Source organism: Bos mutus, unplaced genomic scaffold (genome assembly GCF_027580195.1).
Source record: "Bos mutus isolate GX-2022 unplaced genomic scaffold, NWIPB_WYAK_1.1 CTG232, whole genome shotgun sequence".
NCBI lineage: Eukaryota > Metazoa > Chordata > Mammalia > Artiodactyla > Bovidae > Bos > Bos mutus.
In genome coordinates, this window is record NW_027219741.1 from 293,899 (window position 1) to 316,426 (window position 22,528).

General features: G+C 36.9%; 1 protein-coding gene and 1 pseudogene across 1 annotated transcript; both read left to right on the forward strand.

Moving 5' to 3' along the window:
* Positions 1-4,959: 4,959 nt before the first annotated feature.
* On the forward strand, positions 4,960-5,887 carry LOC106700977 (olfactory receptor 4C11-like; annotated as a pseudogene).
* Positions 5,888-11,478: 5,591 nt separating this feature from the next.
* On the forward strand, positions 11,479-20,764 carry LOC102266286 (olfactory receptor 4C13-like). Its single transcript, XM_070366889.1, is given in 2 exon segments — positions 11,479-11,506; positions 19,806-20,764. Coding segments are annotated over 2 exon segments (987 nt in total).
* The last annotated feature ends 1,764 nt before the right edge of the window (positions 20,765-22,528 follow it).

Sequence of the window (22,528 nt, forward strand, 5' to 3'; positions counted from 1 at the left end):
CTTTTAATCTTTGTGCTATTACTAAGATTTCATTATTGTGTTACTGTGGGCTTTTTCTGTTATTTGTTAATCAATTTAGTTTTGGGTAACATTATATTATGAAAAAAATTTTAAATAAGTAGCTTCAGTTACATACGAAGTAATTTCAGCATAAATGTATTCCATTTATCACTTTCATATTTCATTCATTAAACAACAAATAGTTTTGGGTCCAAGGAATGAATAAAGCACATTAATATTTGCTTGGGTTTCAGTGATAAAGTGGAGGAGGAACTAGGAACCCACTCCTGTACTCTTGCCTGGAAAATCCCATGGACGGAGGAGCCTGGTTGGCTGCAGTCCATGAGGTCGCAGTCGGACACGACTGAGCTACTTCACTTTCACTTTTCACTTTCATGCATTGGAGAAGGAAATGGCAACCCACTCCAGGCTTCTTGCCTGGATAATCCCAGGGACGGGAGAGCCTGGTGGGCTGCTGTCTATGGGGTCACACAGGGTCGGACACTACTGAAGCAAGTTAGCAGCAGCAGAAGCACCAATAAAGAGAAATTCAAGTGATGGCTTCACAAAGTTTAGGACCACTGAGAGACCCCAAAAAGTACAGGTGATTATAATGCAGTTTTACAAAAAAATAAGACAGTGGAAGGACAGGATGCTCTGAGAGCATGCTTGATGGATACACAACAAAGACTTTGGAATCAGAAAATTTACAGAGTGAAAAAAATCTGAAAACTGAAACTAGAAGTATGAGAAAATGTTACCAGAATAAATAGACATCAATTGAAGTAAGAGTGTTCTTGGAGATGGAGTATATAACAAAGGCTAGAAGGTGAATATAAGAATGCAGGAATCCTAATAATTTTGATAGAGTTGTGGTTGTGAAATCAACTATTCATTTAAAATTATTTATTGTATTCCAACTATATGCCAGGAAACATGCTGGCCATTTAGCTTATAAAGGGAAAATAGCAAGAGATAGAAATAAGGAAGTTAAAGAAGGGTCTCATAATTGTGTCAAGGCTTCATGCTATGTACTATATGGAAAGGACTGGTCTTTTAAGCTATCTAGTGATGCAGTTAGACTTGAAATTTAGGTGATGACTCCAGATACAATACAGAAAATAAATTGAAGGGAGCAACACAAGCAGCAGTAGAGCAGTTAGAATGTTACTGTAATTATCTGGGTATGAAATGATAGAGGCTTGAGCTGCAGTGGTACTAATGATGACACGGAATGTGGTGGCCATGTTGCACCTGGTCAAATCTCTTTCACTGGGCCAATGTACCCAGGAATAGCTATCATATGGCTGAGCGGCTAAGAGCTCACAACCCCATTGTTTCTGTACAATTGCACCAGAGAAAATTGGAACTGCTTCACTGGGGATTATTCTCACTATCCCAGTGTCCACCACTGGCCAATAAATGACTGGGTTTGGGGTGAAAGGCTGGTCCTCTTGCCTTAAAGTGGAGCCAATATCATAGTACAATAAATACTGCAGAACTCTCAGGGCTCCTTGGTAAATCCAAACACTAATTGAGACTCTATTCCTTTCCCCCTGTGCTACAGACAGCTTCCTTCAACATTTCTCCTTAGAAATTACTTTTATAAATTTCCCTCTCTGCATTTGACCTAAGAAAACCAAAGTAAAATGGAAAAATAGAGAAGGGTTCCAGAAGTATTCCAGAGATATAGGCAAAATAATTTCATATATAAAATGAAGATTTAAGAAAGAAGAGTCATGTTGAAATCCAGATTCTATCATAGATCACTGGAGGTTTGAGTAACCCAGGGAGAGGGAAAAAAAGAAAACCAAGTCTTCTTTGCCAATAGAAGAGGTCTCCCCAGACCCAGAGGACATGACCTCTCATCCTCTCTCTGAAGGGTTAGCCTAGCACTGGTTAAGGAAATTGCAGCCATTGTGAAAGACAGTATTACATTTCTAAATAAGTGAAAAATAATATTACCCAATGATCCAGCTTTTCCAGTTCTGGGCATATTCCCAAAAGAATTGACATGAGGAATTCAGATATTCATAGGGTAGTAGCACTACTCAGAGCAGCCAAAATGGTTAAGGAACCTAAGTACCCATCAACACATGAAAAGATGAACAAAATGTGGTATACAGTTAAAACAATATGATTCAGCACTTAAAAATAATGAGTCTCTGACACATGCTACAACAGAAAAAATGAGGATGAGTCAAAATATGCCACTCAGTTTTCATATTTAAATTTTTGTATTTAAAAGTTTGTATTTAAATTTGGAAAACTCAGAAGTGGCCACAGGACTGGAAAAGGTCAGTTTTCATTCCAATCCCAAAGAAAGGCAATGCCAAAGAATGCTCAAACTATCACCCAATTGCACTCATCTCACATGCTAGTAAAGTAATGCTCAAAATTATCCAAGCCAGGCTTCAGCAATATGTGAACCATGAACTTCCAGATGTTCAAGCTGGTTTTAGAAAAGACAGAGAAATCAGAGATCAAATTGCCAACATCTGCTGGATCATCAAAAAAGCAAGAGAGTTCCAGAAAAACATCTATTTCTGCTTTATTGAGTATGCCAAAGCCTTTGACTGTGTGGATCACAATAAACTGTAGAAAATTCTGAAAGAGATGGGAATACCAGACCACCTTACCTGCCTCTTGAGAAACCTATATGCAGGTCAGGAAGCAACAGTTAGAACTGGACATGGAACAATAGACTGGTTCCAAATAGGAAAAGGAGTACTTCAAGGCTGTATTTTGTGACGCTGCTTATTTACCTTATATGCAGAGTACATCATGAGAAATGCTGGACTGGAAGAAACACAAGCTGGAATCAAGATTGCCGGGAGAAATATCAGTAATTTCAGATATGCAGATGACACCACCCTTATGGCAGAAAGTGAAGAGGAACTAAAAAGCTTCTTTTTTTTTTTTTTGATATTTTTTAAAATTTTATTTTATTTTTAAACTTTACATAATTGTATTAGTTTTGCCAAAAGTGAAAGAGGTGAGTGAAAAAGTTGGCTTAAAGCTCAACATGCAGAAAACTAAGATCATGGCATCTGGTCCTATCACTTCATGGAAAATAGATGGGGAAACAGTGGCTGACTTTATTTTTCTGGGCTCCAAAATCACTGCAGATGGTGATTGCAGCCATGAAATTAAAAGACACTTACTCCTTGGAAGGAAATTTATGACTAACCTAGACAGCATATTAAAAAGCAGAGACATTATTTTGCCAACAAAGGTCCATCTAGTCAAGGCTATAGTTTTTCCAGTGGTCATGTATGGATGTGAGAGTTGGACTGTGAAGAAAGCCGAGTGCTGAAGAATTGATGCTTTTGAAGTGTGGTGTTGGAGAAGACTCTTGAGAGTCCCTTGGACTGCAAGGAGATCCAATCAATCCATCCTAAAGGAGACCAGTCCTGGGTGTTCATTGGAAGGACTGATGCTGAAGCTGAACCTCCAATACTTTGGCCACCTCATGCGAAGAGCTGACTCATTGGAAAAGACCCTAATGCTGGGAGGGATTGGAGGCAGGAAGAGAAGAGGCTGACAGAGGATGAGATGGCTGATTGGCATCACCGACTCGATGGATGTGAACTCTGGGAGTAGGTGATGGACAGGGAGGCCTGGTGTGCTGTGGTTCATGGGGTTGCAAAGAGTAGGACATGACGGGGCGACTGAACTGAAGAAAGGTTTAAGAAGTAAAAATTAAACTTAGTCAAGGGAACAGATTAAAATAAATTTAATGATAGACTGGATCACCTGGCTGTGTATTCATTTCTAAAATTGTATGCTTTTTTTTTTTTGGTCTCCACTCAGTCTACTATCATATGTGTCTATGTGTGTTATGCAGTGTGTATATGTGCATATATTTTTATGTGTGTTTTGCTGTAGTTCAGTCACTAAGTTATATCCAACTCTTTATGACTGCAGCACACGAGCCTTCCCTGTCCTTCTCTATCTTCCAGAGTTTACTCAAACTCATGTTCTTTGAGTCGGTAATGCCATCCAAGCATCTTATCCTCTTTTATCCTCTTCTCCTCCTGCTTTCAATCTTTTACAGCATCAGGGTCTTTTCAATGAGTCTGTTTTTCTCATCAGATGATGAAAGTATGGGACCTTCAACTTCAGCATCAGTCCTTCCAGTGAATATTCAAGACTGATTTCCGTTAGGATTGACTGGTTTGATCTCTTTGTTGTCCAAGAGATTCTCAAGAATCTTCAGGTTTTATTATGAAAGACATTCTGAAATGTTTGAATTCTGAATCATTACTCAAAGCAATATTGAGTAGAACAGTATTTTGTCACTGGACATTTTGTTAAAGATGTGACAGCATATTGAGTTAATTAGGTAAACTATTTCTCTACTTCTGCAATAGGGAACTTTAATATCAGTATGTCCTTGATAGAAATTGAAGACAACCAGCTGAAAAAGTTTTTCTCTCTTGTGAAATAACTCAATTATTATTCATGGCATCTGAAGAATTATTTACTTTTTTAATTATCTTCAATTTCTTATATTATTATTTTCAGATGCATTTATGAAACAGGTTGAATGAGTATTATGAATTCCATTTAATGCAGATAAAACATTGCACTGCAGATAAATGATTAAGCATTGAAAGGTGGCAGTCCCATGAACATGTGTACCTATTAGGGCTCTATCGCGCTAGCGGTAAAGAACCCACCTGCCAAAGCAGGAGACAGACACTGGTTCAGTCCCTGGGTCAGGAAGATCCCCTGGAGAAGGAAATAACAATCCATTCCAGTATTCTTTCCTGGAGAATTCTTTGGACAGAGGTTCCTGGCAACTACAGTCCATGGGATCACAAAGAGTGGAACATGACTAAAGTGACTTATCACGCATGTGTCATTCATGCCATTTTCTTTCTTCTTTTATCCTTTTATCCTAACCCTAACCCTAACCCTGCAGATACTTTCTCAACAGAGCTTTGCCCTCACCACATGAAACAATGCAGCAAAATAAAAGTGTAATTCATACTGTTAGGGTTGACTCAAGATCCTAAGAGAAAGAAAAGGGTATATGTAATCTTCTTCATTTTCTATGTAGGAACATTGAATGATAATTTGCTTATTATTATGACCATAAATTTCAGCTGGACACTTGGGAGCCCCATGCACTTCTTCATATTTATTTGTCTTTGGTTGATACCTGCTTTTCAACTTCAGTATCCCCAAGATTACTCATGGATGCCCTGTCTGCAAAGAAAAGCATATCTTACAATGAGTGCCTGACACAGGTCTTTGCACTGCATTTGTTTTGATGCATGGAGATCTTTGTCCTGGTCCTCATGGCCATGGATTGGTATGTGGCCATCTGTAAGCCCTTGAACTATGCAACCATCATGAGCTGGCAAGTCTGCATCATCCATATTGTTCTTGCATTGATAGAGTCTTTTTCACATGCTCAGATTATTCTGGCCTTGAGATTGCCCTTCTGCGGATCCAATTTCATTGATCACTATTGCTGTGATATGCAGCCACTGCTGAAACTTGCCTGCATGGATATTTATGTGATGAACTTATGGTGGCAATTAATAGTGGGGCACTTTGTGCAAGCAGTTTTATAATTCTGATGATCTCTTACATTGTTATCTTGCAATTGCTGTGGAACCACAGCGCAGAAGGGAGGAAAAAGGCCCTCTCCACTTGCACTTCCCATGTCATCATAGTTGTCTTCTCGTTAGGTCTGTGTATATTTATACATACTCGGGCCCCAACCACATTCCCCATGAACAAGATGGTGGACGTATTTTACACGATTGGAACACCCTTCCTCAATCCACTCATCTACACACTGAGGAATGCAGAAGTGAAAAATGCCCTGAGAAAGTTATGGCATGTCAGAATTACCTCAAAAAACAAAAGATGAATTGTGGGCCTGGATTGATTGTTTATTGAGTCATGGTTTTAGTGAATCTGTACAAATTATCATATATGACAATATTTGACTCTTGTGGGAATAGCATAATTAAAATCAAAGTATTCTTTGCTTTATTATTATTTTTTTTTAATTCACAGACAAGATGAATGCCAAGGCTTCTCATTCTTACATGCACCAAACATGCCAATTCTAATAATGATCCCCTGTCAAGTTTATTTTTCAATCAGTTCAGTTCAGTTAAGTTGCTCAGTTGTGTCCGACTCTTTGCAACCCCATGGACTGCAGGACACCAGGCTTCCCTTGTACATCACCTAAAGAGTAAAAATAACATGAATTTTTGTTTGTTTGTTTTAATTCTCATGTATTTGTACTTTTTGTGACATTGCAAAGTTCGGTGTCTAAACTAGTGACTCAGAAGTTTCATGTGATGCATTAGGAGGCCCATATGTATAAAAAAGAACAGAAGTGTCATAATTTTGTTGCAAGCTCATCTAGTCTAAATATCCCTCATGCCAGTACACAAACAGGCACAGAGACATACACTTACTCTACAGGAGTTTGTGGTTATTTGTACTTCAGATGATTGAATGGATGAACAAGTGTAAGAGATATAAAAGAGAAGAAAATAAGCTCACATGCAGATGAAAACATAAACTTTTGATAATAGAATAAGATGTTATTCAGGGAAAGAAAACTTAGAAGTTTTTATGTAGTTCAGAAGTACTTACAGCCAAATTAAATAGGGGAAATGGTGTAATTTTAAATGATTTTTGGAAGATGCTATTAATATAAACAGAGTATATAATTGTTCATAGTCATCTGCCCTCAAAAGTGATTCACCTAAAGGAGAAACTCTCAATTCTAAGTATAATTTCATTTCTCTCACGAAGAAGTAGAATTCCTGATATGTTTCCAGTGCTTTTTTGCTATCTCAGTTATGTCTCAAATATATTATAAAGTTGAATATGTCTTTCAAAAACATACAAAAAGCAAATTCAGAACAAATAGCAATTCTCTGAAGTTCCCAGAGTAAACTCATCCTCGAGATTGTTCTGCTAAGAAATATAAGAAGGAAGGTTTCAAAACAGTTCCATATGTCTTCCTTATCTCTAATCTATAATAAATGACTCTTCCACTTTATGTAAACATCTGCAATGTAAACTAAAACACAAGAAACATTAGGAATTGATGAAGTGGTCATGAACTGGTTTTATTCTAGCTTTGAAATGGGGAATAAAATATAATGATTAAGAGCATTAGGTTTGGATTCAGTCTTGGTGAATCCAAATCCTTGTTCTATCACCTCATAGACCTGTAACTTCAGGAAAGATAGATGGACTTATAGGCCTCAGTGTTTGTCTATAAAATGGAAATTAAAATTATTTCTATGTTATTGGCTTGTCATAAGGGTTCAGGATTGCATACATAACAAAATCTAGTATGTGCTATTGTTATCATAAATGAATTTTAAATATAATTACTAAAATGTCTGTTTTTAATTAATGGCAACCACATACGTTTGCCAGCAATATTTTTTTTTACTTCCTTTCATTCTATGTATCTTTAATTCATTTTTTGTATTATTGAAATAGCTAAGACTTTATTGTATTCAGAGAATACAAGTTACAGTTATAATGGAAGGAAAATCAAACTGAAGATATCCATCAAGCATTGGTTTTGTGTGTGTGTTGTTTTGCCATTTTAAAATATATTGGTACGTTGTCAATTTACAATTTTCTGTTGGTTTCAGGTATATAGAAAAGTGAATCTGTTATGCATATACATATATGCACTCTTTTTGTTTAGATTCTTTTCCCATATATGCCATAAAACAGTATTGAGTAGTTCCCTGTGCTATACAACATGTCCTTTTTAGCTATCTAGTTAATATATGGTAGTGTGTACATGTCAATCCCATTATCCAAAATTATCCCTGCCCCTCTTTATTCCCTGGTAAACATAAATTTATTTTCTACATTCATGGCTCTACTTCTGGTTTATAAATAACTTCATTTATACCCTCTTTTTAAAAATCCCACATATAAGTGATATCATGATATTTGTCTTTGTTTGACTTACTTTACTCAGTATGACACTCTCTAGGTCCATCCATGTTGATTCAAATAGCATTATTTTGTTCTTTTTTATGACTGAGTGGGCTTCCCTGGTGGCTCAGTCAGTAAAGAAGCTGTCTGCAATGCGGGAGACCAGGATTTGATCCCTGGATTGGGAAGATCCCCTGGAGGAAGGCATGACAACCCATTCCAGTATTCTTACCTGGAGAACCCTTTGGACAGTGGATCCTGGTGGGCTACAGTCAATGGGGTTAAAAAGAGTCAGACAGGATTAGGCAACTAAGCACAGCACAGCATGGTTGAGTGACACTCCATTGTATATTTGTACCACAACTTCTTTATCCATTCCTCTATTGATGGGCATTTAGATTGCTTCCATGTCCTGACTATTATAAGTAGTGCTGTAATGGATATTGTGGTGCATGTATCTTTTCAAATTGTTTTTTCCTAGATGTATGCACAAGTGTGGGATTGATGGGTCATAGGGTAGTTCTATTTTTAGCTTACATCACGAGAAACACTGGGCTGGAGGAAGCACAAGCTGGAATTAAGATTGCTGGGAGAAATATCAATAACCTCAGATATGCAGATGACACCACCTTTATGGCAGAAAGTGAAGAAGAACTAAAGAGCCTCTTGATGAAAGTGATAGAGGAGAGTGAAAAAGTTGGCTTAAAGCTCAACATCCAAAAAACTAAGATCATGGCATATGGTCCCATTACTTCATAGCAAATAGATGGGGACACAGTGGAAACAGTGGCTGACTTTATTTTGGGGGGCTCCAAAATCACTGCAGATGGTGACTGCAGCCATGAAATTAAAAGACACTTACTCCTTGGAAGGAAAGTTATGACCAACCTAGACAGCATATTAAAAAGCAGAGACATTACTTTGTCAACAAAGGCCCATCTAGTCAAGGCTATGGTTTTTCCAGTAGTCATGTATGCATGTGAGTAAAGAAAGCTGAGCACCAAAGAATTGATGCTTTCGAACTGTGGTGTTGGAAAAGACTCTTGAGAGTCCCTTGGACAACAAGGAAATCCAACCAGTCCATCCTAAAGGAAATCAGTCTTGAATATTCCTTGGACGGAATGATGCTGAAGCTGAAACTCCCATATTTTGGCCACCTGAAGTGAAGAGCTGACTCGTTTGAAAAGACCCTGATACTGGGAAAGATTGAGGGCAGGAGGAGAAGAGGACGACAGAGGATGAGATGGTTAGATGGCATCACCAACTCAATGGACATGGGTTTGGGTGGACTCTGGGAGTTGGTGATGGACAGGGAGGCCTGGCGTGCTGTTGTTCATGGGGTCAGGAAGAGTCGGACATGACTGAGTGACTAAACTGAACTGAAGGAACCTCCATACTGTTCCCCATAGCTACTGCATAAATTTACCTTCCTGTCAACAGTGTTGGAGGGTTCCATTTTCTTCACATCCTCTTCAGCATTTAAATAAAGATCAACAAAAAAAGAATAGAAAGCACAGAGACAAACCCATGCACCTATGGTCCCCTAACTTATGAGAAAGTAAGCTAGAATATATAATGGAGAAAAAACAGTCTCTTCAATAAGTGGTCTGGGAAAACTGGACAGTTATATATAAAACAATGAAATTAGAACACTTCCTAACACCATACACAAAAATAAACTCAAAATGGATTAAAAACTTAAATGTAAGGCCAGGCACTATAAAAGTCTTAGAGGAAAATAACCAGAAAACTCTTTTACATAAATCATAGCAAGATCTATTTGGATCCACCTCCCAGAGTAATGAAAATAAAAACAAAAATAAATGAATGAAAGCTTATTAAATTTCAGTTTTTGCACCACAATGGAACCCATAAACAAAATGAAAAGACAACCCTTATAATGAGAGAAAATAATTTAAAGTATATATATATATTTGGGGGTATGGTGCAGATGGTGACTGCAGCCATGAAATTGAAAGACGCTTACTCCTTGGAAGGAAAGTTATGACCAACCTAGATAGCATATTCAAAAGAAGAGACATTTGCTAACAAAGATCCGTCTAGTCAAGGCTATGGTTTTTCCTGTGGTCATGTATGGATGTGAGAGTTGGAATGTGAATAAGGCTGAGCACCAAATAATTGATGCTTTTGAAGTATGGTGTTGGAGAAGACTCTTGAGAGTCCCTTGGACTGCAAGGAGATCCAATCAGTCCATTCTGAAGGAGATCAGCCGTGGGATTTCTTTGGAAGGAATGATGCTAAAGCTGAAACTCCAGTACTTTGGCTACCTCATGCGAAGTGTTGACTCATTGGAAAAGATTCTGATGCTGGGAGGGATTGGGGGCAGGAGGAGAAGGGGACGACAGAGGATGAGATGGCTTGATGGCATCACTGACTTGATGGACGTGAGTCTGAGTGAACTCCGGGAGTTGGTGATGGACAGGGAGGCCTGGTGTGCTGTGATTCATGGGGTCACAAAGAGTCGGACACGACTGAGTGACTGAACTGAACTGGTATTATATTTTTCATATAATTGTTATAACTAATTAAATGTATGAATATTATTTATGTGTGTACACATGTAAATACATATATATATATATACGCAACATATATATGTGTGTATGTATATATATGGATAGGGAAATGGATAGGTAGTCTTTCAAGTCCCCAAATCAATAAATATTAATTAGTATAGTTATGCTGCTCTTCGATCATCATTGCCTTGGCCATCTCACACAGCACTTAAGTGCATGATCTGAGATGTCAGTTAGATTTCAGTTACATGTTCTTCAATATTTCTGTTTTAGAATGTACTCCTTTCGTTTGTTTACCCATCTATAAAATGAAGATAATATAAGTGCTTGCCTTTTTGTATTGCTGTAAAGATTAGTGCTGAATATCACTGTTGTTGTTTTGCTTATTTTTTGTGCATTTATTTTTAATTAATTAATTGTTGCTACATTGCCACTTTATTATTTTCTGTGGGCTTTCTCTAGTTGTGGCAAGCTGGGACTACTCTTTGTGGTAGTGTGTGGGCTTCTCACTATGATAGCTTCTCTTGTTGAGGAGCACAGGCTCTAGGCACTTAGGCTTAAGTAGTTGTGGTATGTGGGCTCCATAGTGTGGCAAACAGCCTTAGTTGCTCTGCATAATGTGGAATCTTCCTGGACTGGGGTCAAATAGTGTCCCCTGGATTAGCAGTCACATTCTTAACCACTGGACTACCAGGAAAGCTTCATCACTATATTTTTTAATTTCTTCAATGCATTTTACTAGGATGAAATCTTATGAATACATATACAATAATCAAGCTTGTGAAACTAGGCTTCAATTTGGTTTTAATAAAACATCAAATATTTAAGAGTAGTCCTGGACTGTTTTTGATCTATAACAGCAGGGCCACAGAAGGGTACTCTGATGATGAAGAGGAGTTCTACAGCTGAATGAAGAAAGCCTCCCACCCATGCCACTCCCACTAACAGTCCACACAGCCACTGATTCATAATGGTCGTATAGTGCAAGGGCTTGCAGATGCCGCACAGGGTGATAGGCCATCAGAGTAAGTAGGATGACATCAGCACCTGCAAAGACATGTTCCCCAAGATCTGCATCATGCTTTCATTGAAAAGGCTGATTTTGTTTTCATAGAGTGAATATATGATCAGTTTGGAAATAGTGACACAGGAGTAGCAGGCATCAACAAAAGAGATATGGGCCAGGAACTATCACACAGGTTAACCTAATAAAGAGCTGATGGTGATGGTGACCATAGTGAGCACATTTCCTATCATAGAGACAAGGTAGATGACCAAAAACACAACAAATATGATTTTCTGGTTCTTTGGATTTTGTGAGACCCCAGTAGAACAGATTCTGTCATGTTGTTTCTATTATACCTGTATCTCAGGTCATGATTAATTACACCAATATATGGCCTGGGCTTCTACTTGGATGAACAGGAAGAAGTACTTTAAGATTCTTTTGTGCTCAAGGCCATGTGTGCACTAACCTAGCTGTGACCCCAGCAATTTTTCCATTATATGAGACTGAGGGACAAAGAGGTCAGTATTTCACTGGTATTTAACAGCTATTTTATGCCTTCAGAGGATGGAAAGATGCAATTGCCTATATGGAAACTTTTTTCAGAATTCACATATAGGGCCTAGAATGACAGTAATCAAGCCACAAACTTACTGAATTCTAGAATCTCTGTGAGAAAGAAATGGCAACCAACTGCAGTACTTTTGCCGGGGAAATCCCATGGACAGAGGGGTCTGGTGGGCTACAGTCCATAGGGTCACAAAAACTCTGACTTGACTGAGTGAGAAAACCAACAGCAACATGATAACAAAACTAAGTTACAGAAATCATATGGCCATATCCAGGGGGAACTTGTAAAATAATTCAAACTCATGCTGCATTTTTATACAGATGAACTGTATTTTATACAGATGAATCCTACAATACAAAGCATTTACTAACCTACAGAGAAAATCAGATTTCTTAGTTAAGTGATCCATTTCCTAGTCTTGTTGATCTTTTAGAGACTTGGTTTGGTCTGAAAGCTCATGGTAGAAAATCACTCTCAAGAAAGGATTTATTCTACTTAAATTCAAGGCATAGTATAAAATTACTACAAAACAAGTTATGTGCTATTTAAACATATTAGAATGTTCATGAAAATCTAAATGTATGAATTTCCCAACAAAGATATCAAAGAAATTCAGGGTGGAAATAATAGATCTTTCAACAAATGCTGGATCAATATGATATCCACTTGCAAAAAAATGAACCTCAACAATACTTTACACTATACACTAATATTAACGCAAAATAAGTCTGTGAACTAGATGTAAAATCTAAAACCATAAAAATTCTAAAAGAAGTATTTTTATCATGAGGATGTTGTTCAGTTGATAAGTCTTGGTGGACTCTTTGTGAATCCATGGACTGCAGTATACTAGGCTCCTATGTCCTTAGTGGGACAAACTCCAGAGGTTTGTTCAGATTCATCTCTATTGAGTCAGTGATGCTACCTAGCTATCTCATTCTCTGCTGTCCCCTTCTCTTTTTGCCTTCAATCTTTCCCAGGGTCAGGGTTTTTTCCAATGAGTTGTATTCTCGCATCAGGTGGCCAAAGTATTAGAGCTTCCCTGTCAGTCCTTCCAATGAATATTCAGGGTTGATTTCCTTTAGGATTGACTGGTTTGATCTTCTTAGTGTTCAAGGGACTTTAAAGAGTCCTCTCCAGCACCACAATTTGAAGGCAATAATTCTTTGGCCTTCAGCCTACTTCATGATCCAACTCTCACATCTGAACATGACTACTTTAAAACCAAAGCTTTGACTGGACTTTTGTTGGTAAATTGTGCCTCTGCTTTTTAATACATTGACTAGATTTGTTATAGCTTTCTTTCCAAGGAGAAAGTGTCTTTTATTTTCATGGCTATAGTCACCATCCACAATGACTTTGGAACCCAAGAAAATAAAATCTGTCACTGTTTTCATTGTTTACCCATCTATTTGCCATGAAGTGATGGGACCAGATGCCATAATTGTAGTTTTTTTTTTTTTTTTTTAATTTTATTTTATTTTTAAACTTTACATAATTGTATTAGTTTTGCCAAATATCAAAATGAATCCGCCACAGGTATACATGTGTTCCCCATCCTGAACCCTCCTCCCTCCTCCCTCCCCATACCATCCCTCTGGGTCGTCCCAGTGCATTAGCCCCAAGCATCCAGTATCGTGCATCGAACCTGGACTGGCAACTCGTTTCTTACATGATATTTTACATGTTTCAATGTCATTCTCCCAAATCTTCCCACCCTCTCCCTCTCCCACAGAGTCCATAAGACTCTTCTATACATCAGTGTCTCTTTTGCTGTCTCGTACACAGGGTTATTGTTACCATCTTTCTAAATTCCATATATATGCATTAGTATACTGTATTTATGTTTTTCCTTCTGGCTTACTTCACTCTGTATAATAGGCTCCAGTTTCATCCACCTCATTAGAACTGATTCAAATGTATTCTTTTTAATGGCTGAGTAATACTCCATTGTGTATATGTGCCACAGCTTTCTTATCCATTCATCTGCTGATGGACATCTAGGTTGCTTCCATGTCCTGGCTATTATAAACAGTGCTGCGATGAACATTGGGGTACACGTGTCTCTTTCCCTTCTGGTTTCCTCAGTGTGTATGCCCAGCAGTGGGATTGCTGGATCATAAGGCAGTTCTATTTCCAGTTTTTTAAGGAATCTCCAGACTGTTCTCCATAGTGGCTGTACTAGTTTGCATTCCCACCAACAGTGTAAGAGGGTTCCCTTTTCTCCACACCCTCTCCAGCATTTATTGCTTGTAGACTTTTGGATCGCAGCCATTCTGACTTGTGTGAAATGGTACCTCACAGTGGTTTTGATTTGCATTTCTCTGATAATGAGTGATGTTGAGCATCTTTTCATGTGTTTGTTAGCCATCTATATGTCTTCTTTGGAGAAATGTCTATTTAGTTCTTTGGCCCATTTTTTGATTGGGTCGTTTATTTTTCTGGAGTTCAGCTGTAGGAGTTGCTTGTATATTTTTGAGATTAGTTGTTTGTCAGTTGCTTCATTTGCTATTATTTTCTCCCATTCTGAAGGCTGTCTTTTCACCCTGCTAATAGTTCCCTTTGATGTGCAGAAGCTTTTAAGGTTAATTAGGTCCCATTTGTTTATTTTTGATTTTATTTCCAATATTCTGGGAGGTGGGTCATAGAGGATCCTGCTGTGATGTATGTCAGAGAGTGTTTTGCCTATGTTCTCCTCTAGGAGTTTTATAGTTTCTGGTCTTACGTTTAGATCTTTAATCCATTTTGAGTTTATTTTTGTGTATGGTGTTACAAAGTGGTCTAGTTTCATTCTTTTACAAGTGGTTGACCAGATTTCCCAGCACCACTTGTTAAAGAGATTGCCTTTAATCCATTGTATATTCTTGCCTCCTTTGTCAAAGATAAGGTGTCCATATGTGTGTGGATTTATCTCTGGGCTTTCTATTTTATTCCATTGATCTATATTTCTCACCATTGCAACGGAAAGAATAAAATACTTAGGAATATATCTACCTAAAGAAACTAAAGACCTATATATAGAAAACTATAAAACACTGGTGAAAGAAATCAAAGAGGACACTAATAGATGGAGAAATATACCATGTTCATGGATTGGAAGAATCAATATAGTGAAAATGAGTATACTACCCAAAGCAATTTATAGATTCAACTCAATCCCTATCAAGCTACTAACAGTATTCTTCACAGAGCTAGAACAAATAATTTCACAATTTGTATGGAAATACAAAAAACCTCGAATAGCCAAAGCGATCTTGGGAAAGAAGAATGGAACTGGAGGAATCAACCTACCTGACTTCAGGCTCTACTACAAAGCCACAATTGTAGTTTTTTGAATGGTGAGTTTTAAACCAGCTTTTTCACTCTCCCCTTTCACTTTCAAGAGTCTCTGTAGCTCCTCTTCACTTTCTGCCATTAGAGTTGTATCATCTGCATATCTGAACTTGTTGATTTTTTTCTCCCAGGAATCTTGATTCCAGTTTGTGATTTGTCCAGCCCAGATTTCTCATGATCTACTTGCATATAAGTTGTACCAGCAGCTGGCAATATACAGACTTGACATACTCCTTTGTCAATTTTAAACCAGGGTGTTCTTCCATGTCCAATTCTGTGGCTCCTTGACCTGCATACAGATTTCTCAGAAGACAGATAAGATAGTCTGGAGGAGGGATTGGCTACTTACTCCAGTATTCTTGCTGTGAGAACCCCATGAACAGTAGGAAAAGGCAAAGAGATCTAAAGTTTGATCAATATTTATTAGATATGATATGAGAAGCACAAACCATAAAACTACCAAAAAAATTAAAGACTTTAAAAAATTAAAGAAAATTCACAAACTAAGGGAAAACTGTGTTTGTGTATAATGGATCAATCTTGCATAACATTTTATATACAAATACCTCATACTTTGTATAATAAACATGACAAAACACATATGTTTGGAATACATAAAAATCATGAATAACTAAGTTAAAGATACTGACTCATTGAACATGAATCTGAACTATGGGAGACAGTGAAGGACAGGGAAACTGGTGTGCTGCAGTTCAGGAGTCGCAAAGAGTCAAACATGACTTGGTGACTGAACATAAAGATACTCAGAACTCATATTTTTAAATTGTGCAAATAATCTGAAAATAAATTTCCCAGTGAAAACATATACCCATAAAAATAGTTTCTAAAAATGCTCAAAATCATTAGTCATCAGGAAATGCAAGCAAAAATTTCAGTAAATTATCACTTCATAACTCTTAGCATAAATAAATAGAAAATAATACATAGTGATCAGAATGTGGAAAGAAATTGTTTGATGTAGGCTTCCCTTCTTGTGCTTTAGATATCTCTCCAGAAGTTCAATATGTTCCATGCTGACCATCATACATGTTCCAGATATTAATCATCTGGATCCTATTAGAGTTTCTGTTTACTTCCATTACTCTCTGGTGAATGGGGAATAAAAGGTTTTTATTTCAGGCACTTTGAAAAGGTTTCCACTAATTTTATGCCCTCACTGCTCTAATGTACAAGCAATCAGTCCTAGATTTCCAGAAAGGATTAATATTGATAAGAAAATAGAAGTTTTCTATTTAAGATGAGTCCACAGTTTAACTATACATCACAGGTACCCATGCTAGAAACATGACACCCTTTCTATCACATGCCATTAAATTTTCTTTGAAACCCAGATTCATATACAGATTGTGGACTCACATGATTTGGTTGCAAGTGCAGGGAATACAATTTCCCACTCTAGAATGGATGTTTCTCAAGTATGTCTCTCCAGAATACCTGCTTCTAAGCCAAAGCCATTCCATCAAAAGAAGTAATTAATTCCCAGAAGAGAAAAAGAAGCTACAAGACAAGGTCCTTGAATGTTTGTGGAAAACTCTTTAAATATCCATGCATTTTATGGACATTTTCATATATTTTTTTATTGTTGTTGTTATTTACCTCTCTAGAGCAAAGTTCATCAAGGATAAATGAAACATTTGAAAGTGTATTCACCACACATTCATCCTTCTGCCTATGGAACCAGAACCATGTATAGAAGATCATTTCTACATCAGGTTATGAGTGAATGCATTCTAAATTCAAGTCCAGGGTTTTCTGTAGAAAGTTTTAGAGGTTTATGCTAGGAGGAAACAGTTATACCCATAAAAAGACTTACAGAGAACTGTTGATTTGATACAAATTATCTGAACATTCACTTTTAAGTGTGCCATATTTTTCATATCGAAAGTTACCTATCCCAGTTCAGTTCAGTTCAGTTCAGTCGCTCAGTCGTGTACGACTCTTTGTGACCTCATGAATCACAGCACGCCAGGCCTCCCTGTCCTTCACCAACTCCCGGAGTTCACTCAGACTCACGTCCATTGAGTCAGTGATGCCATCCAGCCATCTCATCCTCTGTCGTCCCCTTCTCCTCCTGCCCCCACTCACTTCCAGCATCAGAGTCTTTTCCAATGAGTCAACATTTTGCATGAGGTGGCCAAAGTACTGGAGTTTCAGCTTTAGCATCATTCTTTCCAAAGAAATCCCAAGAAGGGGTCAATTGGAAGACAGGATTATTTCTAAAAACCCTGAAATATCACTAAGATGACCTAAGACCAAAAGGTAAGCCCTTCAATAGTGCCAATGCTTACCAAAGATGGTTATACTACTATTCTAATTGTTGTTACTTTACATATAAAGCAAACTTGATGTTCCAATATTTTAAAATAAAGTATTGGAATCGGAGCATTTCATCTTCAGGTTTTGTTCACAATATGGTTGGTAAATATCATTAACCTAACTTGACAGATGGAAAATTATGAAGCTCATAGAGATAAAAAATTTAGAAGATACAGCTCTCTAATACCAGATACAGTCCTTTTGCCATGAGATACTTGATTGATCATTTGAATGAAAAGAAAATTTAAATACTCTTCACACAGGAAATAAAAATAATGTGAATATTAAATGATGTAAATCATCATCTGTTTAGACCAACAGGAATATGAAGAACTCTTGGGATCAACCACAGTGTATAATATGGGTCTCTGTGGCTTCTTTAAAAGTAAAATTGGAGATGACCATTCTTCAGTTTACTGCATGGCTAAATGTCTCTTTGTATTGTTGCTCAAAATGTCTATTTTTCTTACAACGAGGTGTACAGACAGTCAAAAATAAGTGAAGGTCCTTTGTGTGTCCTCCATGATATGGTGAATATGTTCATATGTGTTTCTTCTATCAATTTTCATAACTGCTTCTAAGGTGGACTTCAATCTTCTCACTTGATTGTAGAGGAAACAAGATGTAAGGTGCCAGAAATATACTCAAGATCAAGAAGTTGCAAGTGGAGAAGGACCTGATAATATGGCCTTTCTGATTCTCAAAACAACATGATTCACTGCTGTGTCACCATTTTCAATGTCGTGTGGGAGAATCTGCAGGACTATTCATTGCAGGGGAATTCAAGAGGGAGAAATTAAAGTGAGGAAAATAAGATGAAATGAAACATCAGTGAAAGCAGTGTCACATAGTTATTGATATTAAAGAGTTCAATATATTATCCTGTGTGAGTATGGTGTGTGTGATTACATGTGTATTTGTGTGTTGATGAATTTTCCTCATAGATATGTTTCTGAAGTTATATTGAAGTAACTATAGTAATTATGATCTTATCAAAAGGAATTTACTAGTTAAACATTGTTTATTGTAGTATAAAAATCTAGACAATGGGTTAAGCATACAGAGAAAAAAATCTAATATTATTTGGATATTAAATATCTGCCTAACCTTGCACAAGAGCTTTAACTTTTCTAGGTTTCTATTCCTTAATGTGTAAAATAAGTACAAAATGACAGTAGTGATCAGATCACAAATTTGCAATGAGAATTGCAACCAATTTCTTCAAAGAAAAATTAGAGCACTGAGAACACTGAGGAAGTGTTCAGGAAGTTTTAGCAAATATTAGTATTACTATTATTTACATCTAATGTGATTTCCTGAGATTGTTTTTCATCTGCAAGAGGAATGAAGTAATAATACACACATGTTGCTACCATGCCATGCATATAACAATCAATCATTAAAAGTATATTCATTAGTTATTATAAAGTCATTGGATTTAGGTGATATGCTTTATCAAATATATTGTGGTAGCTTCGGTATTCTGCCATTACTTACCATTCAATATCTATTAAACTTTAGGTCAACAATTACAAATATCTGGTATCAGGGTTTGTTTTCTCTGGCTTCTGTCTCCATACAGAACCTCAACCAGCTTCATCAAGATCACACAAAGATCTTTACTAGAGTTAAAGCCAATATTCTCACTTTTTCAAACCTCTCTTTATCTTTACATTCATACTCTAAGTTACATTTACAGGTTGGCCATTTCCTAAAAATAAAAGAGAAGTTGCCCAGCTTTGAATGCATAGCCTCTGCATGCATTTTCTACCTCTCTCTTCAGGCTTAGCTGCCACTGTATGTGAAATTCACTGCTTCACCTTAGGCTGTGAGTCATCTCACATACACAGATAATCTCTGGCTTCTATCTGCATATTTTTCATGTCTGTACTTTAAAAAATCACCTTCCCCAGGAGACAATTTGAATAATTACTGTCTTTTCTTGAATGATTACTGTCTTTTTTTCTATCTCAGATAAATCATAAGAATCAAAACCCATAGAATTTAGGCATTCATTATTACATTGACAATATTAATTAATTCAAGGTTGAATTAATAAATTTTGACACTTTTTCAGGTAACATAATTAATCACAACCAGAGATACATAGATAACCAAAACAATGTGACAGAGTTCATCCTACTGGGACTCTCACAGGATCCAAAGATGCAGAATATCATATTTGTTGTGTTTCTGGTCATCTACATTGTCTCAATGATAGGAAACATGCTCACTACGGTTATCATCAAAGCCAGTCCACTGTTAAGGTCCCCAATGTACTATTTCCTGTCCCATCTCTCTTTTGTTGATGCCCACTATTCCTGTGTCATTACCCCTAAACTGATCATAGATTCTCTCTATGAAAAGAAAACCAGCCCTTTCAATGAATGCATGATGCAGATCTCTAGGGAACATGTCTTTGCAAGTGCTGATGTCATCCTGCTCACTGTAATGGCCTATGACTGCTACGTGGCCATCTGTAAGCCCTTGCACTACACGACCCTTATGAATTGGCGACTGTGTGGGCTGCAAGTGAGAGTGGCATGGGTGGAAGGCTTTATTCATTCAACCATATAGCTTGTCTTCATCATTAGATAACCTTTCTGTGGCCCTAACATCATAGATCACTATATGTGTGACTTAATATTTTTGCTAGATCTGACCTGTACTGACACTCACATTCTAGGACTTTTTGTTCTTACCAACAATGGTTTCCTCTGTCTGTTAAATTTGCTCCTCTTGATTGGCTCCTATGTGGTCATTCTGCGTACCCTAAGGACCCATAGCTTGGAGGCCAGACACAAGGCCCTCTCTAACTGTGTCTCTCTCATCACAGCAGTTATCCTGTTCCTTGGGCCCTGCTTATTTGTGTACCTGAGACCAGCAGTTACTTTGCCTGTTGATAAATCAGTCGGTGTATTCTACAGTATAATAATTCCCATGTTAAATTCCTTAATCTATACCTTGAGAAATGAACAGATGAAAAATGCCATTAGGAAATTGTGTAGCAGAAAAGTGATTTCAGGTGATCAATAAGATGTCTGTGAAGCCCAAAGTTCAGTCAACTGATGCAAAAATATCATTGTTGGTGACCTCCAGCAACAATACCTATGAGATATAGGGGGAAAAAAATCCTTATAATCATAGATTCTGAAAGGGGAAAATAAGAAATGGATGCACACATGTATACCTGTGGCGGATTCATTCTGATATTTGGCAAAACTAATACAATTATGTAAAGTTTAAAAATAAAATAAAATTAGAAAAAATTAAAAATAAAAATAAACATTATTTAATTGTAAAAAAAAAAAAGAAAGAAAGAAAGAAAGAAATGGATGCAACAGAAGAGACAAAAACCTAGCCTAGGACTATTCTTTGAATATTTTAAAAGTTCTACCAAATTGGAGCTGAGTTTTACTAGCTTCATTCATTGTATATGTATTCACAAGCTTTAATCCCAATAAAATTAATCAAAGAAATTTAAAAATACAGTGAGGAGCATCCCTGGTGGTCCCATGGTTAAGACTCCAATTGCCAATACAGGGAACATGGGTCCAGAAAGATCCCCCAGGCCAATGGGCAAATAAGTCCATATGCCACCTCTATTGAGCCTGTGCTCTGGAGCCCACAAGCCACAACTACTAAAGCCCAAGCACCTGGAGCTCTTGACCTGAAACAAGAAAGGCCAGTAAAAAGCCCAACCACCACATTGAAGAGTAGCCCCTACTCATTCTAATCAAAGAAAGCTGACACGAGGCAATGAAGGCCCAGTGCAGTCAAATTAATTACTTAATTAACCTAAAAAATAAAATATAAAACATAGTGATAGCAGAAATCGCTATAATAGTACAGAGGTAAGCACTGCTATTATCCCCATTTTTCAGGTGAGAAAACAAACAGATAGAAGTACGTTTTAAAATAGAAATATTGAAAAACAAGTAACCAGAATCTAACTGAAATCTCAGACCATGTTCTTGACTGCTGTGATAATATGGCCAGGCAATGAAGACAGAAAAGTACATAATTATATCAGTTACCATTTATCAATACAGAGACGGTGCTGGAAAATCGATCTTTCTGTTCATATACATACATATATACATACATACATGTGTGCAGTGCTGTACTCAGTCGTGTCCAAATCTCTGTGCATGGACTGTATAGACCATCAGGCTCCTCTGTCCATGGGGTTCTCCAGGCAAGAATACTGGAATGGGTTGCCCTTACGCCTCCAGGATATATATATATATATATATATATATATATATATATATATATACACACACACACACATACATGCACATATATATTAATAATATTTATATAGTTATTATAGTTATATGTATTAGTATATATACTATTTTATATGCATATATCAGTTATATATCATCATATGCAAAGAATTATAATATTTTTTATTAATGACTCCGCTCATTTTAATACACTACGATTCACGGGGTTGCAAAAAGTCAGACATGACTGGGTGACTGAAATGAACTGAACTGAACTGATGGTGATTGAGATATGTTGCCTGTAACCCTAGGATATTTAGCCATTTTAGGAAATAAAGCCAATGTGCCGTTAAACCTATAAGGGGTAAGATATCATACCAATTCAAATTTACTTTTAGCATCAGAATCATTGTGTATTGTTTGTGTCACCATCTTAGGTTCATAAATCATCAGAAAGAGGGATGATTCAAATAAAAGAATATTTTAATGTCAGAAAGTTCAATTTATTCAATAAATGGTCATACTCCATATAGTAATTACATACTTTATAACAATAATTCTGTAGTAG